We start from the raw sequence: 16,208 nt of genomic DNA, 5'->3' as shown, positions 1-16,208 counted from the left end.
TGAGCCTGCAACCTGGGCATGTGCCCTGACCGGGACTTGAACCGTGATCTCCTGGATCCTAGGTCGATGCTCAACTGCTGAGCCACGCCTAGCCGGGCAGTTCATCTAGTTCTGAAGGGTTATTCAGAATCATCTTGGTCAGCCAACCATCTTCATGACAAGATTTGTTGAAAAGTCCTGGATTTTTTGCCAGAGCTTCATTAATTTCAGTTACTTCTCTTGATAGAGGAGAATATAATTCACTAGCAGGTTTCACACTTTCTAAAGCACCAGACTTACCTTGTTTGTTCAATTTTGTTCCAACGTCAGGGAGACTACATTAAACAACATCTTTCAAAGCTCCCTGTGCAAAACTGCTGTTTCCCACTGTTCCAGTAACATTTTCTGTTGTTATCCGTTAATCTTTGTGAATTTACACACCCAGAGCAGAGCAGGCTGTGTGCAACGCCAGCATAGCCCCCATGCTCAGCCCCCAGGGCCTTGTGAGCACTGAGGCAGCCTGTTGTGTGCTGCTGGTAGCACCATGTTGGCAGGGGTGCCGGGGGTGGGTTGCCGCACAGTTTCTCTGACTGGAACCAGCTGGCTGGACTGGGACACGGGCTAATAATTATATTTTTGCATTTTAATGTGATGCGAAATGTTCAGATATTTCAGTGAACTTTTTCAAAAGGTATGATAACTAGTTGAAATTATTACAACAGTTGATTGAAGATAAACAAGGCCTATTTTTCATTGTTAATTTGTGTTTTGGTGATTTAAGGCATAATTCTCAGCCTTGTAAAATTAATCAAAAACAACTCTTTGTTGTTAAATCACTGAATTATATCTAGACTTGGCTATTACTATGGTTCGATCTGTTGAATGTACTCAAGTTACTTTCAGACTTGAAATTATCAATATTAGTTACTTTTTGAGATGCAATAATCTTTATCAATTGATGGTTAAGTTTTTACCACCACTGCTAGACTGTTGATAGTTGTCTGGTTAGTAATTCTTGAACTTCATAGTCAAATTGGGCTTTACTTGTTTATTAAGTTGTGTCATGGTTTTTTGTCCAGTCTGACAACTTCTGTCTTTTTCATATACATTTAAGGTAATTATCGATGTGATTCTATTAAAATCTATTTTGAAAGCTGTTTGTTCCAATTGTTTCTTTTTCTATCCTTTCTTGCATTAACATTTATTTATTTATTTATTTATTTGAGAGAGGAAGGGAGAGAAAGAGAAAGAGAGAAACATTGGTTACATTTAATTATGCATTCATTGGTTGATTTTTTTTTAATCCTCACCTGAGGATATTTTTTCCATCGATTTTCTTTTTTCAGAGAGTGGAAGGGAGGGAGGGGGGGAGAGAGAGATAGAGAGAGAGATAGGTAGACAGAGAAGGGGAGAAACTTCGATGTGAGAGAGACGCATCAGCTGGTTGCCTCCAGCACGCACCCTGACCAGGGCTGGGGATCGAACCTGCAACCCAGATACATGCCCTTGAATGGGAATTGAACCCATGACCCTTCAGTGTCTGGGCTGATGCTCTAATCACTGAGCCACACTGGCCAGGGCCATTGGTTGATTGTTATATGTGCCCTGACTGGGGATCGAACCCACAACCTTGGTTTATCAGGTTGATGCTCTAACCAACTGAACTACCTGGCCAGGGCCTTTTTTGCATTTGTTAAGTATTATTATTCTACTCGACTTCTTTTGAGTTATTTGTTTTTAAAAAATGTTTAATGGTTGCCCTAGAGTTTGCAGTACATATATTTAATCACAGTCACTTTCAAATACTGTTAATTTCTTCACATGTGGTGTAAAGACTGTGTAATAGTACACTCCCAATTTCTTTATACATTCCTTTGTATTATTTTTACTTTTACATGTTATAAATACACAATACCTGATACTCTTTTGCTTTAGATAGTTAATAGTCTTTTAGAGCAATGGAAGTAAGTAAAGAATTATATACTTTGTGCCATCTCAAGGGATATTTCTTTGCTTAAATTCCAGTTTCTGTCCAATATCATATTTTTTCTGCTGGAAAAGCTTTTTTTAAATGTTTTAATTTATCTTTATTGTTGAAAGTATTACAGATGTTCCCCTTTCCCCCCCATTGATCCATTCCACCCCACATCTGTTCCACCCCAGGCCTTCCCTATACTATTATCTGTGTCCATGGGTTATGCATATAAGTTCTTAGATTAATCTCTCCCCAGCCACTCCCCACTCTTGCCTTCTCTCTGAGATCCATCATTCTGTTCCATACTTCTGTGTCTCTGGATCTGTTTTGTTCATCAGTTTATTTTGTTCATTATATTCCATATATGAGTAATATCATGTGATACTTATCTTTCTCTGACTGGCTTATTTCCCTTTCTCTGACTGGCATAATACCCTCCAGGTCCCACCAGGCTGTCTCAAAGGTTAAGGGATCCTTTTTCCCCCCAGCTGCATAGTATTCCATGTCCAAGAAAATGTCCAATATGATTTCAATCTTCTTATAGAGACTTGTTTTGTGTCCTAACATGTGGTCTATCTTTGAGAATGTCCCATGTGCACTTGAGAAAAATGTATATTTTGCAGCTTTGGGGTGAAATGTTCTGTAAATGTCAATTAAATCCATCTGATCTAGTGTGTCACTTAGAGTTACTGTTTCCTTGTTGATTTTTTGTCTGGAAGATCTATCCAGTAAAGTCATGGGGATGTTGAAGTCCTCTACTATGACTGTATTGCTGTCACTCTCTCCTTAAAGTCTTTCAGAAGTTTTTTTTCAGCCTGTGTGAGTCTTTTGTCTGAGGTGGGTCTCTTGTAGACAGCATATTTTTGGGTCATGTTTTCTTTTTTCTTTTTTTTTAAATAAGATTAAAAAAAAAAATGTATCTTTATTGATTTCAGAGAGAGGAAGATGGGGAGAGAGAGACACACACATCAGTGATGAGAGAGTCATTGATTGGCTGCCTCCTGCAAGCCCCCCATTGGAGATCGAGCCCACAACCCGGGCATGTGCCCTGACCAGGAATTGAACTGTGATCTCCTGGATCATAGGTTGATGCTCAGCTGCTGAGCCATGCCTGTTAAGCTCTATTTCTACTTATTACAGCAGTCCCTTTTAACATTTCTTGCAATGCTGGTTTGATATTGCTAAACTCCTTTAGCCTTTTTTTGTCTGGGAAGCTTTTTATTTCACCATCTGTTTTGAATGATAGCCTTGCCGGATGGAGTATTCTCTGTTTCAGATCCTTGCTTTTCATTACGTTGAATACTTCATGCTATTTCCGTCTGGCCTATAGAGTTTATGATGAGAAATCAGCTGACAGCCTTATGGGAGCTCCTTTGTAGGTAACAGCTTGCTTTTCTCTAGCTGCCTTTAATATTCTCTCTCTGTCTTGAATTCTTCCCATTTTAATTATGATGTGTCTGGGCATGCTTCTCTTTGGGTTCTTGCTTGGGACACTCTGTGCTTCCTGAACTTGTGTGACTTCTTCCGTGACCAGGTTAGGGGAATTTTCTGCCATTATTTCTTCAAACAGGTTCTCTAACTCTTGCTTACTTTTGACCTCCACTGACACTCCTATGATGCGAATATTGTAATGCTTCATGTTGTCCCACAGATCCCTTAGACTGTCCTGTTTTTTAATTGGTTTTTTTTTTTTTGGTTCTAATTAGGTGACTTTTTTCTACCCTCTCTTCTAATTTGCTGATCTGATCCTCAGCTTCCCCTGATCTGTTTATTCCTTCCAGTGTATTCTTTATTTCTACTATGTCATTCTTAATTTCTTGCATAGTTTCCATATCTTTTCTCATGCTGTTGAGCATCCTTATGACCAGTATTCTGAACTCGACACCTGGTAGATTGCTTATCTCCATTTCATTTATCTCTTCAGAGGAATTCTCATGTTCTTTCCTTTGGGGCTTGTTTTTTTTTGTTTCCCCATTTTGGCTGCCTGCTCAGGTTTGTTTCCATGTATTAAGTAGATCTGCTAGGACTCCCAGTCTTTTGGATAATCACTGGTGCAGGCCAATGTCAGACACTGTTTGTGACTGGCCTTGAGTACCCTGTTTGAAGCTTTCAGCAGTCCACAGCTTGTGGCTCCCTTTTCTGAGGCTGGGTGAAAAGGACCAAGATGTGTACCAAGGCCTGCTTTTCCAAGCCCTGGGTCCAGAAGCAAATCAGCAAAGATTCAAAGCACCCAGAGGCTGATTGTTATTCACAGTCTGTTAATGAGCCTCAGGCTGTAGAAACTCCACAGGGTGGGGTGAGAGTTTTCTAATAGGTTGGGGCAATTGCTTCCTCCCCTCCCCCCAGGCAAAAGCTGCCTGGATAGTAAATTTCTGCTTGAGAAAGATGTCCTCTGCAGTATGGGGGAATGGCTCAGCACAGGAATCCAGATAGGTGCCCTCTTGAGTTCTATCTCTAGAGTCCACAACCCTGGATTCTCCTCACACAGCTCTAGTCCTCTCTGCCCTCTCTCTGCCAGAGCCTAAGGTGAGTTGCTGCACACAAAACTTTGTGTGTTGGCCCTTTAAGAGGGTGCCTGCATATCCAGCTGCCTCTCCCTGGCAGATAGAAACCTGGCTGCTTTTCACAGCCAGATGTTATGTGGCCTCAGTTCTGGTGTTCTTGGCTGGGAAGCCTAGCTTGGGGTTTAGACCCCAGAGTTCTCAGTGGGAAGCCTCCACAGCCTAGGTATTTCTCGGGAACTTTCAGCTGCTGCCTTTGGGAGCAGTTAACTAGTTTCTCCCAGGGCAGGCCTTGTTCAAAAGAACAGAGTACCCTGCCATATTTCAGAATAGTTTCTTTTTCCCCCTCCCTGTGGGATGTTCAAGAGGAATTTCTCCCCGTATTTATTGTGAGAACCTGGTTGAGCTCTTAGAGGTAAAACTCACAAAAGTGTAGGGCCCCCCCTATGACTGAATCCCACTGGAGATTTTAACCTTAAACTTGTCCACACTGAGCCTTCAGTAATCTTTCAATTGCAGTTTATGTTTTCTTACCCCAGCACTGGCTTCTGTGGCAGTTTCCAGTATTGAATCTTTGCTCTGATAAGCCATGACTCCCTGTATTTCCTTGTCTGTCTCTCATTCTTAGGCGCAGAAGTTTGTCCTGTGTCCTCCCCTCTCAGGGATCCAAGAATTGTTGACTTTTCAGTCTATTCAGCTTTGTACTTGCCAGTAATTAGGGCAGAGTGGCAACTTGTAAACTTACTTGTAGAACCAGAAATTGGTGTGTTGACCTCATTATATTTTCACTTGGCTTTTACAGACTATCATTTTTATATGTCTTTATGGTTAGCACTTTGTTAACTCTTAAGTTAACATGCCATAATTTACTTAATCATTGCCTTGTTTTAGGCATTTAAGCCAGTGCTCTTAAAGATAATAGTGTGGGTGAACATCTTTTTGTTTATAGCACTATTCTTTTCAGTGATTGCTTAGGGTAAATTGCCAGATATGGTATCACTTTGAGAATGTGCATCTGTTATGGCACAGTGCCTTACTGCTTTCAAAAGTGTTTTTTTAAAAAAAAAATTTTTTATTGATTCTAGAGAGAGAGGAAAGGAGAGGAAGAGAGAGAAACATCGATGTGAGAACACCCATCTGCTGCCTCCTACATGCCCCCTACTGGGGATTGAGCCCACAACCTGGTCATGTGCCCTGACCAAGAATCTAACTGGTGACCTTTTGGTGCTTGGGTTGACACCCAGCCAACTGAGCCACACTGGCCAGGGCTCATTGTGGTTTAATTTGAATTTCTCTGGTGATTAGTGATACTGAGTATCTTTTCATATGTCTGGCAGCCATGTGTATGTGCTCTTTGGAGAAATGTCTATTTAGGTCCTCTGCCCATTTTTTAATTGGATTGTTTGGGTTTTATTAGTGTTAAGTTATATGAGTTGTTTATAAATTTGGATATTAACCCCTTATTGGATGAATCATTGATGAGTGAATATCTTCTCCCAGTCAGTAGATTGTCTTTTTGTTTTGTCGATGGTTTCCTTTGCTGTGCAAAACCTTTTTAGTTTGATGTAGTCCCATTTGTTTATTTTTTCTTTGGTTCCCTTGCTGGAGGATATATGTCAGAAAAAATATTACTAAGAGCAATGCCAGAGTTGACTGCCTACGGTTTTTTTCTGGGAGTTTTATGCATAGAACCAATTTTTTTATTCAAATTTTTTCTCTGTTTTATGCCATTTTCTATTTTGTTGATTTCTGCTTTTTATATTTTTTTCTACTTACTTCGGGTTAATTTCACTATTTTTTAAAAGTGTGAGGTTTGGATCAGATTTTAAACATTTTCTTTTCTAATGTCATCATGTAAAGTTATACATTTTCCTGTAAACATTGTATTAGGTGCATCCCATTAAGGTTATTTCAAATTCAGTTGGGTGCATTTTTTAATGTTTGGATTCAATTTTAGGGATCTACCATCCTTATAGATTTTATTTTACTTTTTAAAAATATGTATAACATTTATATGATTTTATAAGTCAAAGACATGCAAAAAGGTTTAGTCAAAGAAGTGTCACTCCCTCTCTTATCCCTTCCACCTTGTTCCCAACTGCCTGTAGGTAACCACTTGGATTAGTTTCTGACTTATCCTTTTTGTGTCACTATTTTAAAAAATGAGCAGGTATATGTATTTTTGTTGTTTCTCTTTGTTACACAAGATGTAGCATACTATGTATACCCTGTTTTGTACTTTGCTTTTTTTTTTTTTAACTTAATATTATATCCTTGAAATCATTATATTCCCATCCTATAGGTATCTTTCTTATTCTTTTTTTTTTTTTTTTTTACAGTTATATGTATGTATACCAGAGTTTATTCAGGGAATATCGTATGTTGATCATTAAGTAGATTCCAGTGTTTCACAAATTCAAACAATGCTGCAATGAAAAATGTACTGCATATTTATCTTTCTTTTTAAAATATATATCTTTATTGATTTCAGAGAGAGGAAGGGAGAGAGAGAGAGAGATACAAACATCAATGATGAGAGAGTCATTGATCGGTTGCCTCCTGCACACCCCGACTGGGGATCGAACCCACAACCTGGGCATGTGCCCTGACCGGGAATTGAACCTCGACCTCCTCGATCCTAGGTCGATGCTTAACCACTGAGCCATGTCTGGCTGGGTTCTTTATTTTAATTGGAAGTATATCTTTAGAGAAAATTGCTACAATTGGGATTACTGGGTCATATATGTGACTTGTTAGACATCGCCAAAATCCGCTCCGTAAACATTATACAAAATAGTGATGGTCTATCATTTTTTTAAAAAACATTTTTATTAGCTGCTATACTTCTTTAAAGAGAAACTTCTCTTTATTTGGTTACCCAGTAATATGGCTTGTGTAGGAAGAGTAAAACAAAAACTTAGTTCTCTATCTTTTTGTTTTTTTCTTTAATCCTCACTTGAGGATATTTTTTCCATTGCTTTATAGAGAGAGTGGTGGGGGGGGAGGGGAGAGAGAGAAACATCAGTGTGAGAGAGACACTTGATTGGTTGCCTCCTGCAGCATGAGCCTGCAGCCGAGATGCGTGCTGTGCCTTTGGCCAGAATTGAACCCTGGACACTTCAGTCTGAGGGCCTGCACTCTAACCCCTGAGCCAAACTGGCTAGGGCTCTCTATCCTTTTATTTACCAGTTTTCAAAATAATTGATTCACTAATGTTCTTGAACAATGACCAGTTAGTTGTGGTTTTTTTAAAGTATCATTATGAACTCATAGATTTAAACATGTTTAATGTGTTTTAATTCATTGCATTCATTAATGCTCCAGTTGTGGCCAGTGGGAAGTGATGTTTGGAGATCACATTCTGGTCATTAGGGATGGTCTTTTCTATTGGGTAAATAGTCCCACCAAGAGGATTCTGATGAGTAAATTATTCTGGTTAAATGTCAAGCGTAAAGCAGTGTGATATGTAGCAGAAAGCCCTGAAAGCCTGTTCCTCTGTTTATTCATGCACCAAATATTTGAGTGTCTACCAGTTGCCAGGCATTCTTTTATACGGGTTGGACAAAAGTAGGTTAATAATAATAATAAATAGTACAATAATTGGTAAATGAATAATAAAAGAATAAACTTTCATGTACTCATAATTGTAAACCTACTTTTGTCCACCCCTGTATGCTGAAGAAAACGGGGAACAAAATAGGCAAAAACTGCCTTCATAGGAGCTCACAGTCTAGTTGACCCAGGGTTCTTGGAACTTTTGCTACTGATCTTGGCTAACACCTTACTTTTGGGGGTTTTCTTCATTTATAAGATCATAAAATTGTATTAAATGGTCTGTAGTGTCTTCACTTGAAAAGTTTAATAACTCTATTCCTTGCCTTTATGCTTATTCATTTTTTGTGGTGTCCCTCCCCTCTCTTTCCTTGTCCTACAGAAATGACAGAAGAAGAACAGTTTGCTCTGGCTCTCAAAATGAGTGAGCAGGAAGCTAGGGAAGTGAACAGCCAGGAGGAGGAAGAAGAGGAGCTCTTGAGGAAAGCCATTGCAGAAAGCCTGAATGTAAATATGCTATGTTGAAAAAGTTTGTGAGGATTGATAAGCAATATTCTTTTACTTTTACAGTGTTATTTGCATTAGAAACTAGCTGTAGTAGTTTATAGGGTTTTCAACTAATGAATATTTCGCACAATTTTTAAGGCCAATGTTGAATTGTTGATAAACCTCATTTGAAGTGTTTTGCTAATTCCATATGAAAGGGTTTTTTTCCATCTCACAGATTTTCATTCCATGGCTTAAGAGAACCATAGTAGTTGGCAGCTTCTGAAAAGAATTGCCTATTACCAAGAAACCAAAAGGGGCAAGATAAAGAACTTACCTCTCCTGTTTTGTGGAGAGCAAAGAGAAGGAGAACTAGAGGTGGGTTATGGAGAGAAAGAATAGGCAGCTTAAAAAATTTTAAAGTAATGTTAAATCGTGATTTGAATATGCATAGTTGAAATTATTTTAAATGTGAAGGATATTTGCCAGTGGCAGATCTTGAGCCATTTATGCCATGTACTTCTCTATATTAGAAAAGGGTTGAGTATAGTGATCTAGGACAGTACTTTGTACATAGTAAGCATGCAGTATGCATTGTGGAATTCATTTGAATTGAGCATCTACATTTTATTTATTTTTTAATTTATCTTTATTGTTGAAAGTATTACAGATGTCCCCTTATTCCCTCTCCATTGATCCCCTCCACCCTGCATCTGCCCCACCCCCAGGCTTTCCCCATACTGTTGTCTATGTCCATGGGTTATACATTTATGCATATAAGTTCTTTGATTAATCTCTCCCCACCCACTTCCCCACCCCCGCCTTCCCTCTGAGATTCCTCATTCTGTTCCAGAGCATGTACATTTTAAAGACGAGAATCTCTTAGGGACAGTGGCCTCCCCTTTTTGCCCTTCCTGTGACCCTTCATGTATAGCTATTTTAATGATAAACCTGGTCTGGTGTGGGATCACTGTTTCAGAGTTGCCCGCCTTCTGATGCTTCTGCTACTAGATCTCGACCTCTGGCCAGTGGACCATCTTCACAGTCCCACCAAGAGAAAACCACAGACTTTGGGATCACTGAAGGCATGTCTCCCTGTTCTGACTCCTTGCACTCATCAAGTATAACCATATCACAGGGATTTCATGCTGAGAGTAGATATACAGAAGTTCCCCAAATTTCTTTGGTGGTATTAAAGAGGTTAAATCAGAAAGTAGTTGAGATCTCACTAATATCCAGCATACTTTTATCTCCAAGGAAAAGCCAACATTTGGTTAAACCCAAAGAAGAGCCTTTTTTACCCACATTATGTAGTTCTTGGTAAGTGAGAACTTACCAAGCCCTCTTAATAAAAAACAGTTTGTCCTTAGCCCTACTTTTTCTCAAATACCTACAGGCATATGGCAGCTGGTACCTCCATCACTGTTTAAAGGCTCACATATCAGTCAGGGAAACGAGGCTGAGGAAAGAGAGGAGCCTTGGGACCACACTGAAAACACTGAAGAGGAGCCGGTCTCTGGCAGCTCAGGAAGCTGGGACCAGTCAAGCCAGCCAGTGGTTGAGAATGAGAACGTTAAATGTTTTGACAGATGCACTGGCCACTTGGCTGAGCACACACAGTGTGGGAAGCCACAGGAAAGTACTGGGAGGGGATGTGATTTTTACGAAGCTGCCCAGGGTAGGGGGGACATATCTAGGCACTCTCTGCCTGCCTCAGCAAATGCCAAACGTCTCCAGAACAGTGGGGGCACTGTGCACTACTTCTGGGGTATTCCATTTTGTCCAGCTGGAATAGACCCTAACCAGTATACCAAGGTCATTCTCTGCCAATTGGAGGTTTATCAAAAGAGCCTGAAAATGGCTCAGAGGCAGCTCTTTAAAAAAAAAGGATTTGGGGAACCAGTGTTACCTAGACCTACTTCTCTGATCCAGAATGAATGTGGCCAAGGAGATCAGGCTAGTGAAAAAAATGAAGGCATCTCAGAAGATATGGGAGATGAAGACAAAGAGGAGGAGAGGCAGGAGTCTAGGGCATCTGTCTGGCACTCAGAAACCAAGGATTTCCAAGAAAGCCCAATTAAAAGCTTGAAAGAGAAACTTTTGTTGAAGGAAGAACCAACAACCAGTCATGGTCAGGTAAGGGTCAGTGATGCTGTGATTAAGGATGATTTATTTACAGAGTAAAGAAAGATTTTAGCTATTCTTTTTTGTGATCTATTCGCCCTTATTTTTAACAAAACACATGCCCACTATGGAAAATTAGGAAAGGACAAAAGATTGTAAAGAAGAAAAAATTACTCATGATCCCAGCACCTAGAGAGACAGTCATCATTTCTGTGCATATAAAAATACTTTTTCTGTTTAATTTTTCAACAAAATGAAAATTTCTGTATAAGCTTTGTTTCTTTCCCCTACTTAATAGTTTATCTTAGATCTTTTCCTATTTATTAGCTATATTTGAAAATATTTTATCATATGAATGTACCATAATTTATTCTTTTGTGTTTTAAAATTTATATTATTTTTAAGAAGTTAAGTTTTTGAATGGGTAACAATGTTCATGTGGCTCAGAATTTAAAAAGATGTAAATAAAACATCTATGTCTTCGGTCCTTATCCCCAGCCAATCTCTCTCTGGAGTGAACCTTTATGACTAGTTTTCTAGTGTGTCCTTTCAAGATATTTTATGTAGTACAAGCAACTTCCTTTACACAGATCACAGCATTGTCTACATATTTTTCTGCACTGTGCTTTTTTCACTTAATATCTCAGATCATTTCATAACAGTACATAAGGAATTTCTCTCTCTTTTTTTTTTTTTTTTTTTGCATGTGTAATACACCATGTATGGGTAAGCTTTATTTTTAAAATTTATTTATTGATTTGTGTGTGAGAGAGAGAGATATCAATTTGTTGTTCCACTTATTTCTGCATTCATGTGTTGCTTCTTGTATGTGCCCTGATCGGGAATTGAACCTGCAAGCTTGGTGTTTCAGGATGACGCTCCAACCAACTGAGCTACTTGGTCAGGGCTGGATGAGTTTTATTTTATCCAGTGCTTCTATTGGTGGACATTTAGGTTGTTTCCAGTATTTTACTATTACAAAAGCTACTGCAGCGATTATTGTAGAGGAGATGTTTCATTCACATGGGAGATATTTGTAGAATAATTTGTTGCAGATGTAATTAGTGGGTCAAAATATATATGCATTTACAGTTTTGTTAGCAGTTGTCAAATTTTCTATCGGTAGAGGTTGACTAAACCTAAACTCACTGCAATATATGAGTACAAGCTTCCCCATACCCATACCAATACAGTAGTATTAGGGCTTCTTGATCTTTTTTAATCTTGAGAGATGAAAAATATTCTCTTAATGCAGCCTTAATTTGCATTTTTCTTATTATGTGTGTAGTTAAGACTCATTTGTATTTCCTTTTCTGTGTTTAGATCTTACAGGCATTTTTCTTTTTGAGAATCTTTTTCTTAGTGGTTTGTAGGCATTCTTTATTTATTTATTTATTTTATTTTATTTTTTTAAATATATCTTTATTGATTTCAGAGAGAGGAAAGGAGAGGGAGAGAGAGAGATAGAAACATCAGCGACAAGAGAGTCATTGATTGAGTCCACAACCCAGGCATGTGCCCTGACCTGGAATCGAACCCCGATTGCCTGGATCCTAGGTCGACGCTCAACCGCTGAGTCACGCCTGGTCGGGCTAGGCATTCTTTATGTATTAGGGGAACTGGTCCTTTGTGATGTGAAGTACAGATAGTTTTCCAGTTTAACCTCCCCCATAATGGTCTATTTCTAATTTTGCTTGTGGTAATTTCCTATAATTTAATGAAAACAGCCCCTTGTTTGGGGACATTTAGGTTGCATTTTTAGTTTTTTCTGACATACCTAGATTGTATTATGTATGAAAGCTTATATTTAGTTTTGTTCTCTGAATATTATAAAAACAATTATATAATTTCAAAATTTATAAACTATAAATAGAGTATTCTGTTTTATGACTTTATTGTTTTTTGTTGCTATTTCTGTTTTTGGTTTTGTTTTGCTGTTATCGTATTTGTTCTCTTATGATAAGGGTTCAGGAAATGGTAGCTATGAGCAATTTCATAGCTTAGTGTACAGAGTATGGATTTGAAGTTTGAATTTTGACTTTTTTGCTTTAGTAACTGTGTGCCCTTGAGCAAACCATATAATACTCTGAATCTAAATTTTTTACAACTGTAACATGGGAATAGCAAGTCAGTAGTTTTAATGATTAAAATGAGTTAAGTGCCTAATATAATGCTTAGGACATTCAGTAAATGGTAGTTCTCTCCAAGGGACCAGAAGGTCATTCCTTGAGAGTCCCTATGGGAATCATTCTTCCCTAGAATCCTCTTCATCCACGTATGGAAAGATTGCTGTATGTGAAGAGAAAGCATTTTTCGTAATAGTACTTCGAGTGACTTGACTCTTTTCCAAATGAAAGCTTATGCTTATAATAACATGTTTCATTTCTTAGTTTTTTGCGTTTTAGAGATGCTTCCCCTTCAAAGAATAAACTAGCTCTATAATGATTTATTATAATTCAAGTTGTTAGCTTGAGAGATTCCAGGGGCCAGAGTTCTAGAGCATAGACTTGTCAAGTTCTGAGGTTTGAAAGCAGTGCCTTTGGAATAGCGTGGACGTGGTCAGGCTCTAGTGCCTGGCCTTATTAGAGTGAAGTTCTTTTACTTCGTGAACAGACCACAAAATACTACAAATAGTATTAATTGGGACTATTTGGCTATAACAAATAAAATCAAGCTATCTTAATTAAAAAGAGGACTTTATCATAAAGAAACATGGTGCCTCATAAATTCTAAAACAGGATGGTAACCAAGCTGGGAGAAGGTACTGAGTCTAGAAAATCATATGTAATTTTTCTGTATCTCAATGCTATATTGTATTTACTTCATTTCCCCCCCTGCAGACTGTCTTCCTTTGCTTTTCTGTTTTACATGGTAGGTAGAAAACACTGGTCCTACAGCTCTCAAACTTAAATACAGATTATAGGAGATTTATTCTCTCCCGGTGCAATCTCAGATTTCTAGGGAAGGAACTTATGGTCCATTTGAGGTTAATAGTCCTCACCAGAACAGTTGGCTGCAGCCTGAAGTGGGTATGTGTCAAATTGTACAAATGGCTGTGATGCTATAATGCAGTGGTTGGGGTGAGGGGCAGTCCTCAGTAAAAGGAGACCAGGCAGACAGTCTAGTGAGTATCCAGTGTAGTCATTAAATTAATTTTAGAGATCACTTAGAACTATTGAAAAATGTTCAAAAGTTGTAAGAATAAAGTTGAGCCCTAGCCGGTTTGGCTCAGTTGTTAGAGCATCGGCCCTCGGACTGAATGGTCTCAGATTCAATTCCAGCCAAGGGCACTAGCCTTGGTTGCAGGCTCAGTCCCCAGCCCTAGTCAGGACTCGAGCGGGAGGCAACCAATTGATGCGTCTCTCTCCCTCCTCGCCCTTCTGCTCTCTCTGAAAAGCAATGGAAAAAATATCCTCGGGTGAGGATAAAAAAGAATAAAGTCGAGCCCAGCCCGCCTGGTTCAGTGGTTGAGAATCGACCTATGATCCAGGAGATTGAGGTTCAATTCCCGGTCAGGGCACATGCCCAGGTTGCGGGCTCGATCCCCAGCGGGGGCGTGCAGGAGGCAGCTGATCATTGACTCTCATCATTGGTGTTTCTATTTCTCTTCTTCACCCTTCCTCATTCTGAAATCAATTAAAAAATAAAAACAAAAAATAAAGTCGAAAGCATCCACAATTCTACCATCTAGTGATATATTCCTTCTTTTTTTCTATAGCTGTTTTTTGTATGGTTTAGATCATATTTTTGTCTTTTAAAGTTAACATGTAAACATTTTCTTATAATGTTAAAATTATTTATAGATTTTATTTTTAATGACTAATCTGGCTTATGAATTTACTGTATTTTAAATATTTTTCTATTGCTAGATATTTTGGTTGTGATAAACATCTTTCTAAATAAAATTTTCTTTATTTAAAATTAGTGTCCTTAGGGATAGGGTACCAGAAAAATGCTGGGTTAAATTATGAACATAAAGATTTATTACTTATTGCTAGATTGATTTTCAGAAAGATTGCTCAAATTTGTACTCCTTCCTTCCAGCAGTGTATCAGAATACCTACTGCACTGTAACCCTGCCAACATAGAATAGTATCTTTTTTAAAAAAAGAACATATCTTTATTGATTTCAGAGAGAGGGGGGAGAGGGAGAGATAGAAACATCAATGATGAGAGAGCAATTGATCAGCTACCTCCTGCACTCCCCACTGGGGATCGAGCCCACAACCCAAGCATGTGGCCTGACTGGGAATCGAACTGCGATTTCCTGGATCACAGGTTGATGCTCAACTACTGAGCCATGCTGGCCAGGCTAGATTAGTATCTTTTTAATTGTATAGGCAAATAGTGAAAGTGTTATGATTGTAATTTCACCTCCTGTCTTGGTCTTTTGCTTTTAGGAACTGTGGGTAGAAATAATTTGTTTTTTAAAAATATTTTCTGTTGATTTTGGTTTTGCTGGAGTTGCCCACGTTTGAGACTATTTGGTTGATAGAGATAGCAAGACAGTCCCAGAAGTAGGGATTCAGAAAAACGTTCACCCTAGGGCAGATTACTTAGTCTATATGAACGTTATAAAAGTTTTAGAATCAGATGTTAACTGGTTTCTGGCATCACTGAGATAATAGGGAAATTATTAATGAAGATGGAGAGATTATCTTGGTGACTGTACAGCAGGGAGGTGGAGGGTAGTATATTAAAGTGATCACTATTTTTCAGTGTCCGATCTTTAATTTTTCAGTTCAGATACTGGAATTTGTTTACCAGAAATGATCAAATTGTGTGGGGGTATGATAACTGACTTGACTAACCAAACTTCAAGCTGACACGAACACCAAATGACAGTTTGTTAATTTATTATGGAAGAGAGACATTTTTAGTGACTGGAATACTCAGGTCCATCATCTACTGTATCTCTTCCTAGGATGAGGATATGGAAAGCTGAAATAGTAATCAGAAAATGGAAATTTTAAGAGATGATTTAACTAGTTTGTGGAAAGACTTGATAAGCTACCAGTGCCTAACAACAGAGGACATTTCTTTGGTGACCAGATGATATGTCTATTTACTTTTACTTCCCAGGCCATCGTGTTGAAGGCACTGCTTGATTCTGGATCTTTGAATTTTTCTTTTGTAGATTTTTGTGTGAACTATCCTTTTCCCATTAATGTACTTCTTCAGGCAGAATGCTATGTCTTGATTGGGCCACAGTTTCCTTAGTTAAAGTTATATTGCTATCATGCTTCCCAGTCTACCTTGATTAAATTTGGGTATTTGAATCAAGTTTTGTTTGCTTGTTTCACTGTGTTATTTTCATATTCTGGAAGAACCTCACTTTACCACTGTCTTCAGATTACTGCTATTGAGGTACAAGTTTAGAAATTTAAAATGACTTCTTGAAATGAAGACGTTCTTGGGATATTTCAAAATGGTTGGGAAGAAGATCATTTGAGGAAGCAACAGAACAGTAGTGATAAGAGCATGGATTTTGGAGTTAGATAGGTCCTAGTTCCATTTTTGACCAAGTCTGTGATTTTGGGCAAATTATCAAACCTGTCAAAGTTTCACTTCCCTCATTTCTAAAATAATCA

General features: G+C 38.4%; 1 protein-coding gene across 1 annotated transcript in view; it reads left to right on the top strand.

Annotated features, from left to right (window-relative positions):
- The window catches only part of UIMC1 (ubiquitin interaction motif containing 1), a 91,031-nt gene that overhangs the window by 22,990 nt on the left and 51,833 nt on the right, over positions 1 to 16,208 (top strand). The window contains exons 4-6 of the mRNA XM_087816436.1: positions 8,390 to 8,514; positions 9,473 to 9,578; positions 9,890 to 10,629. Coding sequence (XP_087672562.1) covers positions 8,390 to 8,514; positions 9,473 to 9,578; positions 9,890 to 10,629 — 971 coding nt within the window. The remainder of the gene's footprint in view (positions 1 to 8,389; positions 8,515 to 9,472; positions 9,579 to 9,889; positions 10,630 to 16,208) is intronic.

Source organism: Miniopterus natalensis, chromosome 4, assembly GCF_054644295.1.
Source record: "Miniopterus natalensis isolate mMinNat1 chromosome 4, mMinNat1.hap1, whole genome shotgun sequence".
NCBI lineage: Eukaryota > Metazoa > Chordata > Mammalia > Chiroptera > Miniopteridae > Miniopterus > Miniopterus natalensis.
This window is presented reverse-complemented; position numbering and strand designations above follow the sequence as displayed.